Below are 24,509 nucleotides of genomic sequence, written 5' to 3'. Positions count from 1 at the left end.
ATAATTGATATTTATTATTGTGTTCTAATTTTCCAGAGTGGGACTTGATCTGAGAACTGTCAAGCCAGAACAGAAACTAGAACAAAATGAAATACACCAAATCTTTAAAGAAGCAGGGAGGAAGCTATACACAGAACAACTGAATATTGACACTACAATGTCAGTAATTAATTGAGGGCAGGATTAGAAATCACTATTCTGATTTAATAGAGTCTTTGAATTCATCGATAAGAAATAACCAGTAATACCAAACATATAATTCTCCAGAGGGTGAATGGCAGGTTTTAAAAACAAATTATATGTGAAAAATCAATCACTAGTATAGTGGCTAAGTTTGAAATGACCCAATCATCTCTGTTCTGTCTAGGAATTTGTGGTGTCACAATATGCAACCTCAACAAATTGACAAGGGAAAGGAATTTTCAATACAGTAATAAAGACAAACATGAATGATACACAAAATACTTTTAGCAATATCTGTTATCAGTGTCTACTGTATATGAGAGAATGGTGCTGATTCCATATTATTTTTATTGCTGCAAGTGTAAACTCAAAGGAAAGTCATGTTTAGAGATGTCAAAATATCCTCTTATTTGAATCAATTCACAAGCAAAATCAGAAATAGAAAGGTATCTTGGATCTGCAGAGATGACGTACTGGGGAGATTCAGATTTCTGAGACAATGGGACAGGAGATGATCTTGCAGTACAGTTAGAGATTGGCAAGTATGACGTTGTGGGTATCACTGAGAACTGACTGAAAGAAGATCAAAGCTGGGAGCTTAACATCCAAGGCTTGTTTTGAAAAGACAGGCAGATAGGCAGCTGGCTCTTGATTAGAAAAGTGACATAGGATCAGAAGATGGAGAATCCTTGTGGGTAGAATTAAGAAACTATAAGGGTAAAAAGACACTGATGGGAGTTACGTTCTAGCCCCTGGACAGTAGCCAGGATATGGGATATAAATATCAACAGGAAATAGAAATGACATGTAATAAGGGCAATGTTACAATAGTCATCGTAGATTACAATATGCAGGCAAATTGGGAATATCAGGTTGGTGCTGAATCCCAAGAGGGACTCTGCAGAATGCCTAGGGGATGATTTGTTAGAGCAGCTTTTGGTTGAGTCCACTAGGAGAAAGGCCATTGGGTGTTGTGTAATTAACCAAATTTGATTAGGAAACTTAAGATAAAGGAACACTTGAGAGGCAGTGACCATAAGATGATCGAATTCACCCTGCAGTTTGAGGGGATGAAGGTAAAGTCAGCTGTATCTGTATTACAAAGGGAATTACAGAGGCGTAAGAGAGGAGCTGGCCAAAGTTGATTGGAAGGAGACACTATCAGGGATGACAGCACAGCAGCGATGGCTGAAGTTTCTGGGGGCAAGTTGGAAGGTAGAGGATAAATATATTCCAAAGAAGAGGAATTGTGCTAAAGTAGGGGTTGCCAACCTTTTTATGCCATGGACCGATGCCATTAAGGAAGAAATAGAAGGACCCCAGGTTGGGAACTCCTGTTCTAAAGGGAGGATAAGGTAACCATGACTGACGAGGGAAATCAAAGAGAGTGCATATAATATCGCAAAAATTAGTGGGAAGCTAGAGAATTTGGAAGCTTTTAAAAACCAACAGAAGGCAACTAAAAAAAACATGAGAGAAAAGATGAAATATGAAAGTAAGCTTATTGAAAATATCAAAGGCATACCAGAAAGTTTTATCAGGCATATAGAGTGAAAGAAAAGTGAGAATGGATATTGGAACGCTGGAAAATGACACCGGAGATGTAGTAATGGGGGATAAGGAACTGTCGGATGAACTTAAGAAGTATTTTGTGTGAGTCTTCACTGTGGAAGACACTAGCAGGATGCCAGTAATTCAAGTGTGTCAGGGGTCAGAAGTGAGTGTAGTTGCCATTACTAAGGAGAAGATGCTTGGGAAGCTGTAAGGTCTGAAGTTAGATAAGTCACCAGGACCAGATGGACTATGCCCTGGGTTCTGAAAGAGTTAGCTGAAGAGGTTGAAGAGATGAGAGGCATTAGTAATGATCTTTCAAGAATCACTAGATTCCAGAATCATTCTAGAGGACTGGAAAATTGAAAATATCCAGAAGGGAGGGAGACAGAAGAAAGGAAATTTTAGGCCGGTTAGACTGACTTCAGTGGTTGTCAAGGTGTTGGAATCCATTATTAAGGATAAGGTTTCAGGGTACTTGGAGCTGAATGATAAAGGTAGCCAAAGTCAGCATGGATTCCTTAAGGGGACATCTTGCCTGACAGATCTGTTGAAATCCTTTGAGGAAATAAAAGGCAGGATAGACAAAAGATAGTTAGTGGATGTTGTTTATTTGGATGTTCAGAAGGCCTTTGACAAAGTGCCTCACACGAGTTTGCTTAACAAACTACAAGCCCATAGAAAGATATTTGCATGGAAAGAAGATCGGCTAATTGGCAAGAGGTAAATTCTTGGAATAATGGGGGTCTAGTCTGGTTGGCTGTCGGTGACAAGTGGTGTTCCACAGGAGTTGGTTTTGGGACAACTTCTTTTCACATTATCCGTCCACAATTTGAATGACAGAATTGATGGCTTTGTGACCAAGTCTGCAAACGATACAAAGATAAATGGAGCAGCAAGTGGTGTTGAGGAAGCAGGAAGTCTGCAGAAAGACTTGAACAGTTTGAGACTATGGGCAAAGAAGTGTCCAATGGAATATAGTGTAGGGAAGTGTATGATCATTCACTTTGCTGGAAAAGTAAAGGCTTAGACTATTTTCTAAATGGAGAGAACATTCAAAAATCAGAGATGTAAAGGGACTTGAGAGTTGTTATGCAGCATTTCTAAAGGTTAACAAGCAGGTTGAGTCAGGCAGGCAAATGCAATGTTAGCATTCCTTTTGAGAGGAGTAGAATATCAGAGCAAGAATGTGATGTTGAAGCTTTATAAGGCATTGGTCAGACTGCACGGAGTATTGTGAGCAGTTTTGGGCCAGTTATCTAAAAAAAAAGGTGTGCTGGCATTGGAGAGGGTCCAGAAGTGGTTAACAAGAATGATTCCAGGAATTAAAGGGATAATGTGTGAGGAGCACTTGATGACTCTGGGCCTGTGCTCACTGGAATTTAGAAGAATGAGGTGAAATCTCATTGAAACCTGTTGAATATTTAAAGGCTGAGGCAATGTGGATATGGAGAGGATGTTTCCTATAGTGGATGAGTCTAGGACCAGGGGATACAATCTCAGAATAGAGGGACTTACATTTAGAACAAAGATGAGAAGGAATTTCTTTAGCTAGGGGGTGGTAAATTTGTGGAATTCATTGTCATGGACTGCTGTGGAGGCCAAGTCACAGAGTATATTCAAAGCAGAGGTTAGGTTATTGGTTAGTCAGGGCGTCAACGTTTATGGGGAAAAGACAGGAGAATGGGTTGAGAGGGATAATAAATCAGCCCAGATGGAATGGCAGAGCAGACTCGATGGGCCAAGTGGCCTAACTCTGCTCTTAAGTTTCATGCTTTTAAGGATGTACCTAGAGAACAGACTATCCTAGGTTAGGTATTGTGTTTTGGGAAGTGAATATTTGACAATCTTGTTGTGGGTGGCTCTTTCTAGATAAATGACCAGACTGGAAAGTGAAGTCACAGAGTCAGTCACAAGGGTGTTGACTCTGTATGCAGACCACTGCAAGGGTATGGGATGCAACACACACAAAATGCTAGAGGAACTCAACTAATGAAGTTGCATATGTGGAAGGGAATAAACAGTCAAAATTTCATGGCCACGCACTTTAACAGATCTCAAGTTGATGAAATGCAACTTGCTTTTTGTAAATTGCAAACTTTACTAAATTAATTGAAAGCAGAAAGGCCACCGCCATTGGTTAATAATATAAATGTGAATTACGATTACCGATTCCTATCTGGCTCAGCAAAAGGGCTCAACCATAGTTTAGTAACAAAAATGATTAAGAGGGGAAAATATATTATAGGAGTGAGTTTACAGCAAATATAAAAAATGCATGTACTGTTTAATTGAAATACATGAAACCGATGTAGGTCCTCAATAGTCAGAAATGGCAGAAATTATTACTGAGGACAAAGAAACGGTAGAACAATTAAACACTTACTTTGGACAGTCTTTACAAAGAGGAACATATATGTGGAGGAACAAAGGTTTGAAGAGAGGGATGAACTAAGTGAAATTATTATCAGTAAAGAAATAGACCTACGGAATTAATGGGATCAAAGGCCAACAAATCGCGAGAGTATGATATTCTACACCCTAGAGTCCTAACGAAGGTGCACTGGATGCATCAGTTGTCACTTTCCAAATATCCTTAATATGGAGAAGTTCCCTCAGATTGGAAGGTGACAGATGTATGTCCACACGATGCAATAATAAAATACTTGCAAGTTATTAATGGGTCTGAACACAGTCAGCATAGGGAAATCATGCTTAACAAATTTGCTGGGGATTTCTGAAGATGTAGTTATTACAATACATAAGAAAGCTGCAGTGGTTGTGGTGTATTTTGACTTTCAGAAGTCTTTAGATAAAGTCCCACATGAGAGAAAGGGGGTAACGATGAGGAAGGAAAGGATGCTTGAAGTACAGGAGACCCCAGGGGTTGTACCTCTCGTAAACAGGTTCACCCTCTTGGAAGCTGTCAGGACAGAAGATACTGCCAGTCTGAGAGGCGGACAGGTCTGCAAGCCGAAAATTGGTGCAGAAGCAGAGCCGAGGAGTCGGATATCAGGAAGAGCCGTGGTAGTAGGGGACTCCATAGTAAGAGGTACGGAAAGGGGTTTCTGCGCAAACAGGCGAGATTTAAGGATGGTGTGTTGCCTCCCTGGTGCTAGGATCCAGAACATCATGGACCGATTGCAGGGAATCCTCAAGGGTGAAGGTGAACAGCCGGAAGTGGTAGTGCATGTCGGCACAAATGACATCGGGAAGAAGAGGAAGGACATTCTGCAGCGGGACTTCAGAGAACTCGGAAGAAGGCTGAAAAGCAGGACTTCCAGGGTGGTGATCTCTGGTTTGCTTCCAGTTCCTCGTGCTGGAGAGGGCAGGGACAGGGAGATAATGGATCTGAATGTATGACTGAGGAACTGGTGCAGGAAGCAAGGATTTACATTCTTGGACCACTGGGATCTGTTTTGGGGTAGGGATGAATTGTACAAAAGGGACGGGTTGCACCTTAATAGGCGGGGGACCAGCATTCTGGCAGACAGGTTTGCCACTGCAACACGGATGTGTTTAAACTAAGTAGTGGGGGGGGAGGGGATGAACTGGAAATATAAGGATGGAGTTAAAGGGAAAGTGAAAGTAAGAAAAGTTAAAAAGGACAACAGAATCAATGGAGTAGAAAGCTCAAGAAGAGATCATACAGTATGGCCAAGTGAAACAGGAATTGATATGAAAGGAGAGAGGAGTAACGAATTAAAAGTATTATATATGAATGCACGAAGTATAAGGAATAAATTAGATGAGCTTGAGGCTCAGTTGGAAATTGGCAAGTACGATGTTGTGGGAATAACAGAGACATGGCTTCAAACGGACAGGGCCTGGGAAATGAATATTCAAGGATATACATCTTATCGAAAGGACAGACTGACTGGCAGAGGGGGTGGGGTGGCTCTGTTGGTGAGGAATGATATTCAGTCCCTTGCAAGGGAGGACATAGAAACAGGGGATGTAGAGTCAGTATGGATAGAACTGAGAAATTCTAAGGGTAGAAAGACTCTAATGGGAGTTATCTATAGGCCCCCAAACAACAGTCTGGATGTAGGGTGTAAGTTGAATGAAGAGTTAAAATTGGTATGTCGCAAAGGTAATGATACAGTTGTCATGGGGGATTTCAACATGCAGGTAGACTGGGAGAATCAGAATGGTACTGGACCCCAAGAAAGGGAGTTTGTGGAGTGCCTCTGAGATGGATTCTTAGAACAGCTTGTACTGGAGCCTACCAGGGAGAAGGCAATTCTAGATTTAGTGTTGTGCAATGAACCGGATTTGATCAGGGACCTCGAGGTACTCGAGGTAAAGGAACCATTAGGAGATAGTGACCATAATATGATATGTTTTAACCTACAATTTGAGAAGGAGAAGGGAAAATCGGATGTGTCAGTATTACAGTTGAACAAAGGGAACTATGGAGCTATGAGGGAGGAGCTGGCCAAAGTTCAATGGAACAATACTCTAGCAGGGAAGACAGTGGAACAACAATGGCAGGTATTTCTGGGAATAATGCAGAAGGTGCAGGATCGGTTCATTCCAAAGAGGAAGAAAGATCCTAAGGGGAGTAAGGGGTGGCCGTGGCTGATGAGAGAAGTAAAGGGCAGTATAAAAATAAAAGAGAAGAAGTATAACATAGCAAAGATGAGCGGGAAACCGGAGGACTGGGAATCTTTTAAAGAGCAACAGAAGATAACTAAAAAGGCAATACGCCAAGAAAAAATGAGGTACGAAAATAAACTAGCCAAGAATATAAAGGAGGATAGTAAAAGCTTCTTTAGGTATGTGAATAGCAAAAAAATAGTTAAGACCAAAATTGGGCCATTGAAGACAGAAACAGGTGAATTTATTATGGGGAACAAGGAAATGGCAGATGAGTTGAACAGGTACTTTGGATCTGTCTTCACTAGGGAAGACACAAACAATCTCCCAGATGTAATAGTGGCCAAAGGAACTAGGGTAAAGGATGAACTGAAGGAAATTCATGTTAGGCAAGAAACGGTGTTGGATAGACTGTTAAGTCTGAAGGCTGATAAGTCCCCGGGACCTGTTGGTCTGCATCCCAGAGTACTTAAAGAGGTGGCTCTGGAAATCGTGGACGCATTGGTCATCATTTTCCAATGTTCTATAGATTCAGGAACAGTTCCTGCTGATTGGAGGGTAGCTAATGTTGTCCCACTTTTCAAGAAAGGAGGGAGAGAGAAAACAGGGAATTATAGACCGGTTAGCCTGATGTCAGTGGTGGGAAAGATGCTGGAGTCATTTATAAAAGAGGAAATTATGACACATTTGGATAGCAGTAGAAGGATCCGTCCGAGTCAGCATGGATTTATGAAGGGAAAATCATGCTTGACTAATCTTCTGGAGTTTTTTGAGGATGTAACTATGAAAATGGACAAGGGAGAGCCAGTGGATGTAGTGTACCTGGACTTCCAGAAAGCTTTTGATAAAGTCCCACATAGGAGATTAGTGGGCAAAATCAGGGCACATGATATTGGGGGCAGAGTACTGACATGGATTGAAAATTGGCTGGCTGACAGGAAACAAAGAGTGGTGATTAACGGGTCCCTTTCGGAATGGTAGGCTGTGACCAGTGGGGTACCGCAAGGTTCGGTGCTGGGGCCGCAGCTGTTTACAATATACATTAATGATTTAGATGAAGGGATTAAAAGTAACATTAGCAAATTTGCTGATGACACAAAGCTGGGTGGCAGTGTGAAATGTCAGGAGGATGTTATGAGAATGCAGGGTGACTTGGACAGGTTGGGTGAGTGGGCAAATGTATGGCAGATGCAGTTTAATGTGGATAAATGTGAGGTTATCCACTTTGGTGGCAAGAACAGGAAGGCAGATTACTACTATCTAAATGGAGTCAAGTTAGGAAAAGGGGAAGTACAACAAGATCTAGGTGTTCTTGTACATCAGTCAATGAAAGCAAGCATGCAGGTACAGCAGGCAGTGAAGAAAGCTAATGGCATGCTGGCCTTTATAACAAGAGGAATTGAGTATAGGAGTAAAGAGGTCCTTTTGCAGCTGTACAGGGCCCTGGTGAGACCCCACCTGGAGTATTGTGTGCAGTTTTGGTCTCCAAATTTGAAGAAGGACATTCTTGCTATTGAGGGAGTGCAGCGTAGGTTCACAAGGTTAATTCCCGGAATGACGGAACTGTCACATGTTGAAAGATTGGAGTGACTGGGCTTGTATACACTGGAATTTAGAAGGATGAGAGGGGATCTGATTGAAACATATAAGATTATTAAGGGATTGGACACATTGGAGGCAGGAAGCATGTTCCCGCTGATGGGTGAGTCCAGAACTAGAGGCCACAGTTTAAGAATAAGGGGTAGGCCATTTAGAACAGAGATGCAGAAAAACCTTTTCACCCAGAGAGTGGTGGATATGTGGAATGCTCTGCCCCAGAAGGCAGTGGAGGCCAAGTCTCTGGATGCATTCAAGAGAGAGTTAGATAGAGCTCATAGATAGCGGGGTCAAGGGATATGGGGAGAGGGCAGGAACGGGGTACTGATTGTGTATGATCAGCCATGATCACAGTGAATGGCGGTGCTGGCTAGAAGGGCCGAATGGCCTACTCCTGCACCTACTGTCTATTGTCTATTGTCTATTGAGAGATTACTGTGTAAAATTAATGCACATAGAGCTGGAAAGGGCTGAGAATTACGAATAAACAGGTCTTTGTCCAGGTGGTGAGTCCAATTATATCTATCGTTTACGTGAAAAAAATTAAATGTAACATCTCCAGTATTGCAGACAACACAAAGCTAGGGGCTTAGTGTGAGCATTCAAAAGAATGGAGAGGCTTCAGTATGATTTTGGCAAGTTGGCATAGTGTACAAATAAGCTGTTTAACATGGATAAATGTGACTTTACCTACTTTAGTTCTAAAAACAGAAAAGTATTACTATCTAATAGATTATATCTGAAATGGTAAAGGGTGTCCTTGTATAAACAACATGCAATGAGCAATTTGGCTTCCATTTTAAGAGAATCTAATTACAATAGCAACAATGCCTATCTGTAGCTCGGCACAACCTGAGGGCAACTTCATTTGGAGTTTTGTGAATAGTTTCCATCTCCTTATACAAGGAAAAATGTCTTCCTATAGGGGGAACATAGCAATGATTTACAAGACTCACTCCTGGCCTGGTGTATGAGGAGAGATTGGGCTGATTGAGCCATTCTTCACTGAGTGTCGAAGAATGAGATCTCATGGAAAGCTATAACACTCTAACCTCAGGGCAGACTAGACACAGGGAGAATATTCCAAATGATTGGAGAGTCCTGAACCTTTGTATGGTGCATTTTATTGAGATCCACATCATAAGACGTTATGTCCCCAGAAGGTGGTGTAACTGAAATTCTTCATCACGTCATTAAATATAATCAAGAAGGTGTTAGATCTACAATATTTCTTAATACCAAAGGGTTCAAAGGATATGGCAGGAAGGCCAGAAGTTTTACCTATTGCCTAGCGTTTCTCTCCCCCCTCCCCCCACCTTTCAAATCCACACCTCAGATTTTTTTCTGCAGTCCTGCCAAAGGTTTTCGTCCCGAAGCATCAGCTGTGCTGTTTTCCATAGATGCTGCCTGGCCTGCTGAGTTCCTCCAGCATCTTGTGTGTGTGTTGCTAGGCTAAAACAGGGCACCCGAATTGAATGTTCAGTCACAATTATATAGAATGATGGAGTAGGCAATAAGGCTGAATGGCCTGCTCCCGAAACTATTCTATTTTTCAATGTTTTGAATTATGGAACTGAGCATTTCCCTTTGTGTTCAAAAGGTCAATATAGGGATATTTAAATCGTTTTCATGAGTTAACAGAGTAAGCTTCACAAGGGTCGCTGAACCAGGAATTAGTTCTTGGCAGCAGCTATTCCATACCGTAGCTGTAGTTTGTCCTGTACTTCTGAAGGTTGCTTCTGTTGCAGTCAGTAAGAGTAAACATTGGAACCAGAGATCAGCACGTTATCTGCTACGTCACCTTTTCAGCGTACGAGATTGAGCACATGAAAGTTTGGAAATCATACAATTAATAGATGTTCAAACACTGAAAATGATGTATGCTTTGAAAAACAAAGTGCTGGCAAAGGAGAATGCTAGTTTTGAATGGACACAGTTAAAATTACATTAAATCGTGGCCGAGCAGCAGTGGCACTTGGCATTTAGGTTGTGCCTTCAATGTAATGTGACAACCCAAGTTTTTGCAAACAAGCATTATTATCCAAAGCTATTAAATATATCAAGGCTATCAGAATCTTGGTCAAAGTGATAAATTTTATTACATATATGAATAAGGACAGGGAGATGATCAGGCACCCAAACTTGTTTTCTTAAAATCTATTTGAACCAAAATTAAATAATTTTGATAAAAATATTGTGAATAAAAATATTAATATTTCAAATAATTTGAATCTGTACAACTGGAATCTGGCCGAGGAAGAGGTTAAACAAATCGGAGTAAGTATAACCAACTTCCTCATTTTTGTAACCACACATTCAACGCAAAAACAAAATCCTGCTGCAACTCTGTTTCAAATCGTTGCAGCTCCATCTCCTTAAAAAAATACTGAAATAAAGAAAGATAGAGGAGTGTCACAAACAGCAACACTTCAATTAATAATTCACGGAATGAAATAAATCCCCGTTCTTTCTTGTTGCAGACTGTGGACTCGGTATGTGAGAATGCCAATATCAAAGTTCACTTTCTATCCGCCTACAAGTATATCTTTTTTTGTTGTAGAGTTAACATCTATGCCAGTGGAAGGTCTAAGAAAGCGATCTGTGATTTCAAACAGCAAAGTCTGAAGCTTATGCAGATAGCAACACGGTGTGTGGGTACAATACCTTGAAGCAAGACTGTTGTGCCTTGAATAGTATACAAAATTCAATTTCATTCTCCTTCCCAAGACAATGCAGTATAGAATTTAAAACAGAGGATAAAGCAGAATGTAAAAAGAGTGAAGAACAGTGTAATCCAATTTCCCATGCATTCAACACACTGCTCACTGATCTGACAACAAATGACTTTCCTAATCCTGCTGTCCTTGCCTTCTATAGCTCAAATCCAATTCCACCAACTGTAAGAATGTGCTCGTTTCTCATCCAACCGCTGAGATAGCCATCTAATAAAAAGAGCTACTGATAACGGTAATCTGAAATAAAAACACAAAATGCTGGAAACAGTGGGCTATGAAGCTTCAGTGGAAAACGAAACAAGATTAAAATGCTATTTAGGAAAACAACATTCCATTGACTTTTCAAAACAATTTTGGAAGGCCGATAAAGACAAGCCTTGTTACTGATGCCTGTTCACTGTAACTGAATAAAACAAAGGATTGGCTCATATAATGATTCTTTCAACCTCTTTGTATGGATTACTGTTTCAGCAACACAGCTGCTTAATTGGACTGGCAAAAAATATATTCACACACCTGAATTCCAAAACAGCAGCAACTCAAACTTATCACATTGTGGCCATTTAAAGGAAAATACTGGTAAAGTACAATGTCTTTATACCTAATATACATTTTATAGACCAAGGTGCCTAGGAGTGAAACAACAGGAAAACAAAGTGTGGCTGAGGCCAGGACCTACCATCTGCTGTAAGCTAACTCAATTCCCTCCCCAACTCGTAGCATCCGGTCAATCCTGATATTAAATGGTTAAGCCTAAAAGTAAATTTACTGCAGGCACAACTTTGCCCCAAATTTGTGAGCTGTCAATGATTATAAATCCCTTTGAATCTTACTACCAGAAGTTCCCAAATTCATCAAATAAAACAATTAGAAGGATAAAAAACTGCACTCAGTGACCACTTTATTAAGCACCTCTTGTACCTGATAAAGTAGCCACTGAGTGTGTGTTCATGATCGTCTGATACTGCAGCTCACCCACTTCAAGATTTGATGTGTGTTCCGAGATGCTCTTTGCACATCACAGTTACTGTCACTGTCCTGTCAGCCTGAAGCAGTCAGGCCATTCTACTCTGACCTCTCTCATTAACAAGATATTTTCATGCACTGAAATGCTGCTCACTGAATGCTTTTTTTTTTGGTTTTTGTACCTCTGCAAACTCTAGGCAATACTGTACATGAAATTTGCTAGGATAGTGGTTTCTGAGATACAAAAAACTACCCCTTAGAATGAAAGAACAAATCAATACAGAAACAGACCCTTCAGCCCATCTAGTCTGTACATAGTCCCATTGACCTGCACCCAGACCATAACCCTCCATGCCCCTCTCTTCCATGTACCTATCCAAATTTCTCTTAAATATTAAAATCAAATGCACGTCAAACACTCATACTAGCAGCCACCACACTTTGAGTGAAGAGGTTCCCACACATGTTCACATCAAGTGTTTGACTTTTCACTCTTAACTCATGATCTCTAGTTGTAGTCCCGCCCAACCTCAGTAGAAAAAGTCTGCTTGCATGTACAACATCTATATCCCTCATAATTTTGTATGTGTCGATCAAATGTCCCCCTCCACATTCCAAGGAATAAAGTCTTATCCTATAACTCAGCTCCTCAAATCCAACAACATCCTTGTAAATTTTCTCTATGGTTTTTCAATATTATTTACATCTTTCCAGCCGGTCCATGTTGCACACAATGCTCCAAATTAGGAGCACTAATGTCTTAAACAAATTCAACATAACATCCACCCTCCCGTACTCAGTACATTGATTTATGAATGCCAATGTGCCTAACTTTACGTCCCTGTCTATCTGTGACAACACCTTCAAGGATAGAAGAGGGACATATATTTCCAGATCCTTCTTGTACCTCACTCATTGGTGTGCCACTACTCACCATGTAAGACATACCCTGGTTCGTCCTCTCAAAGTGCAACACCTCACACTTGTCTGCATTAAATTACATCTGCCATTTTTCCAGCTGCCCCAAATCCCACTGTTTTCTCACTTTCCACTCAATGAGCCGAAATCCCAACTTCTCACTATACCACCACAGAATGGCCGCTTGATTTAAACCTAATTTCTTTTTATTGGATCTTGCCGTACCTAATAATGCAAAGTACAATTTCTTTCCGGGGTCGTGGCGTGCAAAAATGTGCCAGCTGCCCCCACTTGCTTCTTTTAAATTCTCCCTCCCTCTGTGCCTTCTGGCACCAACAATCATTCCACGGTTTAAGTCTCAGATCTCATTTCTTCCCCGTATTGATGTTTGATCTGAGCGACAACTGAACCTCATGACCACGTCTGCATGCTTTTTAGGACTGAGTTGCTGCTACGTGATTGGATGATTAGATATTTGCATTAACGAGCAGGTGCACAGGTGTACCTGATAAGGCGGTCAATGAGTGCATAGCGAAAATAAAATAAATGAAATGTGAAATCTTTTAATGACATAGAACTCTTTACAATTGTTAAATAATTGAAACAAACATCTTCTAAAGAAATGTAAATGAGCTTCTTAACTCTTCTTTTGCAACTGCTCTTGCTGGTCTAATCTAATTAGGTTCGCTATGCAGATTCCCCAGTGTATGTCCAGGAAGTTTGTTTTCCATGGACTTGCATTTTGGGAGGAACTGCCGGTATTTTCCAGTAAGTTCCATTTCATGCATCCTGTGAGTGAATAGTGATGCCATGTGATATATGATGGCTGGACAAAGGAACATGAATATTTGGATATATACGATCTTCCGTGGGCGTTTTAGTCAGCATGGGTGAGTTGGACAGAAGGGCCTCCTCCCATGGTTTATTAGTCTATGATTCTATGACTCAAATTCAAGTTTAATTGGCATTCAACCATACATATGAATACAGGCAAACAAGACAGCATTCCTCCCGGGCCAAGGTACCGTGCACATATAGTTATGACAGAATCAGAAACAGGTTCAACATCACCGGCATATGCCGTGAAATTTGTTAACTTAGCGGCAGCACTACAATGCAATACATGATAATATAGGGGGAAATAAATAGGTAAATCAATTACAGTAAGTGTATACGTATTAAATAGTTAAATTAAAAATAGTGCGAAAACAGAAATGATGAAAGTGAGGTAGTATTCATGGGTTCAATGTCCATTTAGGAATCGGATGGCAGAGAGGAAGAAGCTGTTCCTGAATCACTGAGTGTGTACCTTTAGGCTTCTGTACGTCCTTCCTGATGGTAACAATGAGAAGAGGGCATGGCCTGGGTGGTGGGGAACCTTAATAATGGATGCTGCCTTTCTGAGACACTGCTCCTTGAAGATGTCCTGGACACAAGATGGAGCTGACTAATTTTACAACTTTCTGCAGCTTTTTTTGATCCTGTGCAGTAGCAGCTCCCCCTCCCCATACCAGACAGTGAGGCAGCCTGTCAGAATGCTCTCCACAGAAAAAAACACACAGTCACTAATAGAACATAGCCCAAGTCCCTGAGTGTCATGGCCTGTAGATTGATTGTGCATGGGATGTCGTCCTGGAGCCACATTTCTGAAAGAGCAAGCACTCAGAAGTCCTCATCACACGTTCGTGCAGCTGCAGACAAAATCAATCCAGCTTGTTTTGACAGAGTGAACACTGGAGAGTACCATTGATGGGAGGGGTCAGCCCACAACCCAACACGGACTTCCAGTGCAGCCACAGTGCCTCTGCTCTCTCTCTAGTCACCTCCCCTGGGTGGCTGCTACCGGCGACCCTGTGGTAAGAGGACCTGGTCTGTGCAGAAACCGAGGACACACACTCCGCAGCTGTCAGCGTCACCAATCAACCAGTGAACTGGACTTGCAGTATTCTACATTATCCATGTTCAACAGGGCCTTGCAGTCGCAAGGAAAAATATCCAGGACAATCACGTGCACTATTTGTTGGACTGAGCAACACTTCCAGCACCTTTCTCCTTGGGTGGCGATAGCAGGCGGCAGCACGATATGCAACAAGTCCAGCCTCACCAGAGGACAGACCTGCAGCACTTGACGTTCTCAATATCCAGCAGTGTCTTGTGATCGCAAAGAATAGTGAAGTATAAACAATCACACCCTTGCCTGGACCTGGAGAAGCCACTGCGAACAAACGTGCCACCATCTTCCTGGAAGACTAGATTCAAGCCTATATTCTGCTTGCCCCAGAAGGCAAAGGAGGAACAGGCTTAAATTTCAACTTGCTAAGGCAGCCTTGCAAAAAGTCACTCAAATGTGATCTGAAAAGAACACAGAAAGGGCAGAAACAACAGCTTGTTTCAGGTTCAGTGGCAGAACCATCATTCTCTTACAACTTGTCTTAATTTTTTCCAACTTCAACATAAGCATTTGCACATTCAGCGTGCACTCAGTGGCCACTTTATTAGGTACACCTGTACACCTGCCTATTAATGCAAATATCTAATCAGCCAATCATGCGGTAGCAACTTAATGCAGAAAAGCACGCAGACATGGTCAAGAGGTTCACTTGCTATTCAGACCAAACATCAGAATGGGGAAGAAATGTGATCTAAGTGACTTTGATAGTCAAGTGATTTTTGGTGCCAGGCAGGATGGTTTGAGTATTTCAGAAACTGCTGATCTCCTGGGATTTTCATGCACTACAGTCTCAAGGGTTTAGAAAATGACGTGGAAAGAAAAAAAAAACCAGTGAGGGTTAGTTCTGTGGGTGAAAATGTTTTGTTAATAAGAGAGGTCAGAGGAGAATGGCCAGAGTGGTTCAAGCTTATAGGATGGTCACTGTAACAACAGTAGTTACCACAGCAGCAGAAGACCATGAGCTCACACTTCGTGGGTACCGATAATAAAGTGCCCACTGAGTACATTGTAATATCGTGTCGCTGTGAAGCCATGACAAGTGGCAAAGTTTCTAACATTTTTACCTTTGTGTCATTATAGGCTTGGACTTCAGTCATTAAATACTTGCTGGCGGTTTGGACTGTGGCAATACACATCAGCTTGGTTAGCAAGCACATACAGAGACACTCTGTGAACTTGTTGAGTTCGAAAAGAGGAGGACAATATGAAAACAATTTGAATCTCTTCATCAGACACTGCCATGATCATTATCAGCCAAACCATGGAATTTCTCACAAGCTGCATTAAAAAAGCTTTTATTACTCATTAGTGGGGGGGGGGGGGGGGAGTCCTTTGACAGAGGAGGTATCAGTTACCGTTTGTTGAATTGAATTGACTTTATTTCTTACATCCTTCACATACGTGAGGTGTAAGAATCTTTACACTACATCTCTATCTGAATGTGCAATATGCAAATTATAGTAATTTGTAATAAATAGTATGTACAGTAAGATATACAACAGGACTGTCAATATAGCTTAGAAATACAATTGTGTCAGCATGAATTAATCAGTTTGATGGCCTAATGGAAGAAGCTGTCCCGGAGTCTGCTGGTCCTGGCTTTTATGCTGTGTTACTATAGCAGCTGGAACAGTTTGTGGTTGGGGTGATTCGGGTCCCCGATGATCCTTCGGGCCCTTTTTACGCACCTGTCACTGTAAATGTCCTAAATAGCGGGAACCTGACATCCACAGATGCGTTGGACTGTCCACACTACTATCTGCAAAGCCCTGTGATTAAGGGAAGCACAAAGTACACTGCAGATGCTGTGGTCAAATCAAGACGTACAAACAAGCTGGATGAAGTCAGCAGGTTGGGCAGCATCCGCTGAAACGAGCAGTCAACGTTTCGGGTCGAGACCCTTCATCAGGACTGAAGAAGGAGGGGGCAGGGGCCCTATAAAGAAGGTGGGGGGGGGGTGAAAGGTGCCAGGTGAAAAACCAATCAGAGGAAAGATCAAGGGGTGGGGGAGGGGAAGCAGGGAGAGGATAGGCAGGAAAGGTGAAGAAGGAATGAAAGGGGAAAGCACTATGGGTAGTAGAAGAAGGAAGAATCATGAGAGAGGTGATAGGCAGCTGGAAGAGGAGACAGAGTGAAAGTGGGATGGTGGGAGAGGGAGGGAATTACCAAAAGTTGGAGAATTCGATGTTCATACCAAGGGGCTGATTAAGGGAAGTACAGTTCCCATACCAGGCAGTGATACAGCCAGTCAGGATGCTCTCAATTGTGCCCCTGTAGGATGTCCTTCAGATTTGGGGACTCATGCTGAACTTCTCCAACCGTCTGAAATGAAAGAGGTGCTGTCATGCTTTTTTCATCACGCAGCCGGTGTGTACAGACCAAGTGAGATCCTCGGTGATGTGTATACCGAGTAACATGAAGCTGTTCACCCTCTCAACCCCAGATCTATTGATGTCAATAGGGGTGAGATGTCAATCGCTATTCTGTGTGTAAGCAGCATATTATTTAGTAACGTGTCAAAGACAGACGAGATAATAATGACTTTGACTTTGACTCCCCATGACGTTCATAAGTAGATTGCAAATAAAACTATTACATTGGTACCCTACAAATCTAGAGAATGTAACTACTGAAGATCGGTGGTATATGTCTATATATGTATGTTGGTGTATGTGTATATATACTGAATAAAATTCAGAATATATTCTGAATAAAAATTCACAATTGTTAATCTTTCCACAGCAAAGTAACAGTTTGCTGATTTTGTACTGAAAGTCACCTTCCCCTTTTAAGAATTTCTTCAAGCATGCTTTGTACTGCTTCACAGTGATCAAAGTCGCAGAAGTTTCAGGCAGTTACTCCACAACTTCAATTAATTATTTGGGACTTGCACATCTATAACTTAAATGTGACTACATTTATAAAAGGGTGTTTCAAGCAACCTCAGAAAGTTGGTATTGGACAGACAAAGTAAGAAATAGCGGAAGACAGCCATTTGGCACCCTTGGCCTCCTCCATTATTCAATAATATCACGGCTGAACTTTTATATCTGACATTGTTTTTGAAAAGCCTTTTCTGTACTTGAAAATCTGGCAAAGTTGGCTTCAAAATCTAATCTAGTCTTCTGTCATCACCGCTGACTTTGTTCATGGTCATTCCCTGTCCACTCTTAGAGTTGTGGTCTTAAATAATCCTGACTATTTTCAGATGAAAAAAAATTGCAGTCACCATGGTAGCAGAGGACACAACTCCATATCAGAACGTTATGGCATTTGAAGGCAAAAAATGAGCACGTCTCCAATGCTGTGAAGTAAGCATGCTCAGCAATAACAGGAAGGTCACCATTATTTACAGAATGAAAAATGTTAGCACATATAGAATGTTAGCTCAATTATGAGATTTTTGTGATAATTTGCATATGGAAACCACTAAAATATGCAAATATAATATATTGCCCTCAGCACATATAAATCGTAACCTGCTTCTTTAAATTATAAATGTGCAAAAAATCGCAAAATAGGGCAACAGCTCTGTGATCTGGCTTTGAGCTGATTAATGATGGAACCGGCAAGTGTTCCCAAAGGAAGCATAAATCAACATCATGGTAATCCTGTAAAGGTGAAAGGAAAATCATCAAGACTGGTTGTTACTCATTTAAAGCTGCTCCAGCTATCAGTGACACATCAAATTATCTTGCACCTGTATTTGTGAACGGAAAGGAAATAGCATATTTTCAAACCAAAGGTTTGATCCTAACACAGACTCCATTTTCTGTTGATATGTGCCAGTCTTTCTTGACGGGCAGAATTGACTCCAATCCTTTTCCTTTTTTCTAGACTGTTTCCGAGATTCTTTCCAATATTCCAAACCAGCAAGCCATAAGGAAAAAATTGCATATCTGGACTGGGAAGCCAAAAACGTTGAGAGGTTTCCCCAAAGATACAGAGAACTTGGATCCCTTGGTATGTTAAATTTCTCAACTTCCATACCTCCTCACCCCACTCCTTCAATCGAAATGTTCAGGGTGCTAATGACTTCTTTCTGCTTTAACAATATACCGGCTCAACATCTCTGCTGTCATTAACACCTCTAAACAATTCCATAAAATAAATTAAACTACAAAAGTCTAAGGCTCACTTTCAAGTGAACCTTCTGTATGTACTGGATGATAACAGATTAGGCACATTTAACTGTTTGACAACATTTCTTCCCTCTGCTATTTTAACATAAAAGTAAATTGGTTGACACCACAATTAAAATAGATAACAAAATAGTTCAGGCAAATGCATTTAAATGTTCTTATATAATCATTCTACAGGTTAAAACCAAAAGGAGAAATCTTACAGATCTGCCAAAATCAGATTTATTTGACTGTAAGTATGAAGTAAAAACAGAAAATGCCAGAAATATTCAGAAGGGTGGATAATATTGATGGGAAGAAATTCTGTACCCTTCATCAAAACCAAGTAAGGGAGCAAATTCAATGAATTTTCAGTAATAGAGAAGGAGTGGTGGGGTGAGAAAGTAGAACAATGAGAAAATCTCAAATGGGTTAGGGGAAGGATTTAGAGCAGCTGTGAAGCACATTATGTTTCCTTGTTTGTGTATTGTGTGGTTAATAGTAAGATTGAGAGACAGTTCCAACAAGCCAAACAATAAAAAAAAACAGAGTAAATTATGACAGGCAGAAGTGGCCATTTCTGATTCAGATAAAACGAAAGAATGAGTTAAGTTGGAAAATTGATTTTGATTCAGGAAAGCTGGAACACATGCAGACAGAAGATGAAATGCTTTCTTCTGGCTTTCATTAGGCCTGCATGAGATCACAGATAAAAAGGTCGGAGTGGATCCGGAATGGAAAACTGAAATGATGTGACTAGAAACTCAGGGTCACTCCTGTACACTGCACCCAGGTGTTCTGCAAAATGATCACCCAATCTATGTTGCATTTCTGCAATGTAGAGGAGGCTGCATTGTGAACGTTGACTGGAGTGCCCCAGATTGGAAGAAGTACAAATGAGTTTTTCACCTGGATAGTTTTGGTGCCTGGATGGTAGGTAGGGAAGAGATTAAAGGACAGTGCTATGCGACTGGTAGCTGGGAATGGAGCCATGAAGTGAGCAATCTTGTTGAAATGATAAGAACGTAGAGCATATGAAATAGAAACAGGAATAGGCTATCTAGTCATCAAGCCTGACCTGCCATTCAATAAGATTATGGCTGATATGGCCTGGAAACAGTTCCGTCTACCTGCCTTTTCCCCATAATGCTTAATTCACCTGCTGTGCAAAAACTATTTAACTATGTCTTAAGTATATTTAATGAGGTAGCCTCTGTTGCTTCCCTCAGTAGAGAATTCTGCAGATGCACCACTCACAGGGAAAAGCAGTTTCTCTTCATCTCTATCCTAAATCTATTCCCCTGAATCTTGAGACCATGTCCCCTCATTCTATCCTCACTCCCCAGTGGAAACAGCTTTCCTGCCTTTATCTTATTTATCCCTTTCATAATTACATATGTTTCTATAAGATTCCCTCTTATTCTTCTGAACTCCAGGGGACTCGATCTCCGCTCGTATGCTGACACCCCTCATTTCAGAGTCAACCTGTGTTGTGTATTTAGTATTTCAGTAATGTTGTAAATATAGGTGTTTTTGTTGTTTACATAAAGCATGCAAGTTATCTGTAAAAGTATGTAAATGGCATACGTTGTCACGGCACCACATGATTGTGTGCACTTCAAACAGAAATTGAACTAAGTCTCGCATCTCTTGACTCCCTTGTTTTTCTTCCAATTAATTTTATGTTTTGAGTTGCAAAACATAACCACCTGCACCACCTCCAAAACCAGTATATCTTTCCTCAAGTACTGAGACTAGAGCAGCATGCAGTACTCTAAATGTAGCCTTACCAGTACCCTCTGTTTCAGTACAACCCCCTGCTCTTAAATTCAACCCTTCTCATTATGAAGGCCATTTGCTTTCTTGATAACCTGTTGCACCTGCAAACCAGCCTTTTACAATTCAAGTACAAACACACACAAGTCCCTCTGCACAACAGCACGTTACAATCTTTCACCATTTATCTAATGATCTGATTTTTTTTTCCTTCCAAGGTGTTTGACCCCACATTTACCAAAACAGTACTCCACCTGCCAGACCTTTGCCCGCTCACAACCTACCCTCTGCATAATTTGCTTTTCCATTCAATTTAGTGTCATCATCTAACTTAGATACACTATGCAAGATTCCGTCTTCCAAATTGTTAATGCATATCGTGAACAGTTCTGGACCCAGCCCCGAAAGGAAAAGGTGTGGGAATACATATCTGGGGGTGGAATTTTGCTCAAACGTGCAGACATTGTGGACGACTTATTGGGTGTAAGTACATTCTTTCTCTATCTGCAAAATTTTGCAGTAAGTTTTTACTATTATTGAACCTTACCATCAGGCTCCTAACTGTAACATGCACATCTTCAGATGTGTTGTTCTGATAGATCTTCACGACTGCATAAAATAAAAGGACAGAATGACAGAATAAAATGGGTATGTTTTCATGTGAAAACTTCAGACGGTTTTTGCTACCCGCAGAGGAATGAACAATATGCATATGTCGAGATAGGGCTCTCAGTTTTGATTGGTAAGATAGTTGAGTGAGAAAAATCTGTTATTCTGAAGTACAGTTTACATATCCAAAGAATACTACCACCAACTGGGACCTCCATATTATAACAATCCCACTTTTCACCCTTACAAAGAAGTAATTAGCAAATTCTTAAAAACAAACAGTATATATTTAATATGTTATACAACTTGTTTGAGAACATCCCTGGTAACTGTTACATATGAATTTGTGGTTTTACTTTGTAAAATTACCTGTAATTAACTTCCATCATTCAAATACACATGCAAGAAAGCTGGATGAACTCAGCAGGTTGGGCAGCATCTGTATTCAAATACATTCAAATACAGTAGCATTCTTGTTTCAAATTTGGGAGAAATAAAGATTGAGCCTCAATGTCAAATGTAGATAATTCAACATGTAAAGGAGTCATGTATTCTGGTCTACAGAATTAGTGATATGATGGTGTACTTTTGAGCATTAACTTCAGTGTTTTTGTGTTATTCATAGAAACACGGTCATTTGTCATAGTGCACAGAGTTGCCGCAGAATTATATTGAAACGCAAAAAAAAAAGCTGGGGGAATTCAGCAGGTCTGACAGCATCTATGGAGGGAATAAACAGTCGTAGTTTTGGGCCAAGATCCTCCATCAGGATTCGGTCCTCTCCAGAGTTCCTGCCTGACTAGTTGTTCCTTCAGCATTTTGTGTATGTTGCTCTACTTTTCTAGCATCTGCAGAACCTCTTGTGTTTACAGAATTATATAATCTGTCATGCAGCACTGCAAGGAAGAGCTACTATTGAAAATAGTATTTTTTTCTGTTTTATAAGCGATATGAGGCACTCAGAGGGACTTGTGTTTATACCACTCTGTTCAAAATACCTGTGCTAATTTACGCTGAGGCATATGTCACTTCTCCTGGGTGTTGCACTGATCTTTCAAGAATCCCTGAGGAATCAGGAGATGACTAAAACCTGTCTGCACATGTTTGGGTAATGTGCATTGCCGCATTGCCATGGGATTTTTTTGTTGATGGTAGTTCTGAATGAACCAGAACTACAGTCAGCAGAGGTGCAAGGACCTTGTCAGAGGAAATAAGGAAGCCTCATAACCTTTCATTTTACTGCTCAAGGGAACAGAAGCTCGACTTCATTTTCAGATCTCCAAGAGGTAACATAACATTTAAACGGCATTTAGGCAGGTACATGGACAGCCCATAATACATAGAGGCAGATGTAGACCATTCAGTCCATTGAGTCTGCTGTGCTATTCAATCCTGGGCTTAGCTTCTTTTTTCACCACTCTTCTTCTGCATTTACCAATCAAAGGTTTAGGAAAGGTTAGGGGATAGGAAAGGTTCAGAGAGAACTAGGCCAAATGCAGGAAAATTGGATGAATTCAGTTAAGCAACTTGGCTGGCATGGATGAACGGATTGGTCCATGGGTCCTGTTTCTGTGCTGTATACAGCGCCTATGAAAGGGATTCACCCCACTCCCCCTTGGAAGTTTTCATGCTTTATTGTTTTACAACAGATAGATAGATAGATAGATAGATAGATAGATAGATACTTTATTCATCCCCATGGGGAAATTCAACATTTTTCCAATGTCCCATACACTTGTTGTAGCAAAACTAATTACATACAATACTTAACTCAGTAAAAAATATGATATGCATCTAAATCACTATCTCAAAAAGCATTAATAATAGCTTTTAAAGAGTTCTTAAGTCCTGGCGGTAGAATTGTAAAGCCTAATGGCATTGGGGAGTATTGACCTCTTCATCCTGTCTGAGGAGCATTGCATCGATAGTAACCTGTCGCTGAAACTGCTTCTCTGTCTCTGGATGGTGCTATGTAGAGGATGTTCAGAGTTATCCATAATTGACCGTAGCCTACTCAGTGCCCTTCGCTCAGCTACCGATGTTAAACTCTCCAGTACTTTGCCCATGACAGAGCCCGCCTTCCTTACCAGCTTATTAAGACGTGAGGCGTCCCTCTTCTTAATGCTTCCTCCCCAACACGCCACCACAAAGAAGAGGGCGCTCTCCACAACTGACCTATAGAACATGTTCAGCATCTCACTACAGACATTGAATGACGCCAACCTTCTTAGGAAGTACAGTCGACTCTGTGCCTTCCTGCACAAGGCATCTGTGTTGGCAGTCCAGTCTAGCTTCTCGTCTAACTGTACTCCCAGATACTTGTAGGTCTTAACCTGCTCCACACATTCTCCATTAATTATCACTGGCTCCATATGAGGCCTAGATCTCCTAATTTGAATCACAATGGATCTAATGAGGCTTTTTTGACATTGATCAACAGTAAAATACTATTTCTTGTCAAAGTGAAACTGATCTCTACAAAGTGACCTACAATAATATAAAACACAAAATAATTTATTACATAAGTATTCACCCCCTTCGTCAGTATTTAGTAAATGCACCTTTCGCAGCAATTACAGCCTTGTGTCTGTATGGATAGGTCTCTATCAGCTTTGCACATCTGAACACTGCAATTTTTCCTCATTCATCTTTACAAAAATCCTCAAGCACTGTCAGATTACATGGGGATCATGCAATAGCCCATTGAGTCCAGCCACAAATTCTCAATTGAATTGAAGTCTGGACTCTGTCTTAGCCATTCTAGGATATTAACTTTGTTTTTAAACCATTCCTGTGTAGCTTTGGCTTTACGCTTGGGGTTATTGTCTTGCTGGAAAATAAATCTTCTCACAAGTTGCAGTTCTCTTGCAGACTGCATCAAGTTTTCATCCAGGATTTCCCTGTATTTTGCCGCATTCATTTTACCCTCTACCTTCACAGACCATCCAGGGCCTACTGCAGTGAAGCATCCCCACAGCATGATGCAGCCACCACCATGCTTCATGGTAGGGACGGTCTGTTTTCGATGATGTGCTGTGTTTGGCTTATGCCAAACATAATATTTAGTCTGATGGCCAAAAGGCTCAATTTTGGTTTCACCAGACCATAGAACCTTCCAGCTGATTTCAGAATCTCCCACATGCCTTCTGGCAAACTGTAGCTGGGATTTCATGTAAGTTTTTTTTTCCAACAGTGGCTTTCTCTTTGCCACTCTCCCATAAAGATGTGACTGGTGAAGCACCCATGCAACAGTTGTTGTACGTGCAGTCTCTCCCATCTCAGCCACTGAAGCTGTAACTCCTCCAGAGTTGTTATAGGTCTTTAGGAAACCTCCCTCACGTCCTCTTCTTGCACAGCCACTCAGTTCTAGGAAATGGCCTGCTCTAGGCAGATTTACAGATGTGCCATGTTCTTTCCATTTCTTGATGATTGATTTAACTGTACTCCATGGGATATTCAGTGACTTGGAAACTTTCTTGTATTCATTTCCTGACTTGTGCTTTA

At 41.0% G+C, this 24,509-nt stretch overlaps 1 protein-coding gene across 4 annotated transcripts in view; it reads left to right on the top strand.

The window, feature by feature from the left end:
• LOC140714572 (protein shisa-6-like) overlaps window positions 1-24,509 on the top strand; it is a 578,648-nt gene that overhangs the window by 464,919 nt on the left and 89,220 nt on the right. For 2 of the 4 annotated variants that reach the window (XM_073025878.1, XM_073025879.1), the window contains one exon: window positions 18,337-18,462. The exons of the other annotated variants lie outside the window; for them this stretch is intronic. In XM_073025878.1, the coding sequence (XP_072881979.1) occupies window positions 18,337-18,462 (126 nt within the window). The remainder of the gene's footprint in view (window positions 1-18,336; window positions 18,463-24,509) is intronic. 4 annotated transcript variants of the gene reach the window in all.

This window comes from Hemitrygon akajei, chromosome 22 (assembly GCF_048418815.1).
Source record: "Hemitrygon akajei chromosome 22, sHemAka1.3, whole genome shotgun sequence".
NCBI classification, from domain to species: Eukaryota; Metazoa; Chordata; class Chondrichthyes; order Myliobatiformes; family Dasyatidae; genus Hemitrygon; species Hemitrygon akajei.
The sequence above is the reverse complement of the archived record's forward strand: the minus strand, read 5'-3'. Positions and strand labels throughout refer to the sequence as shown.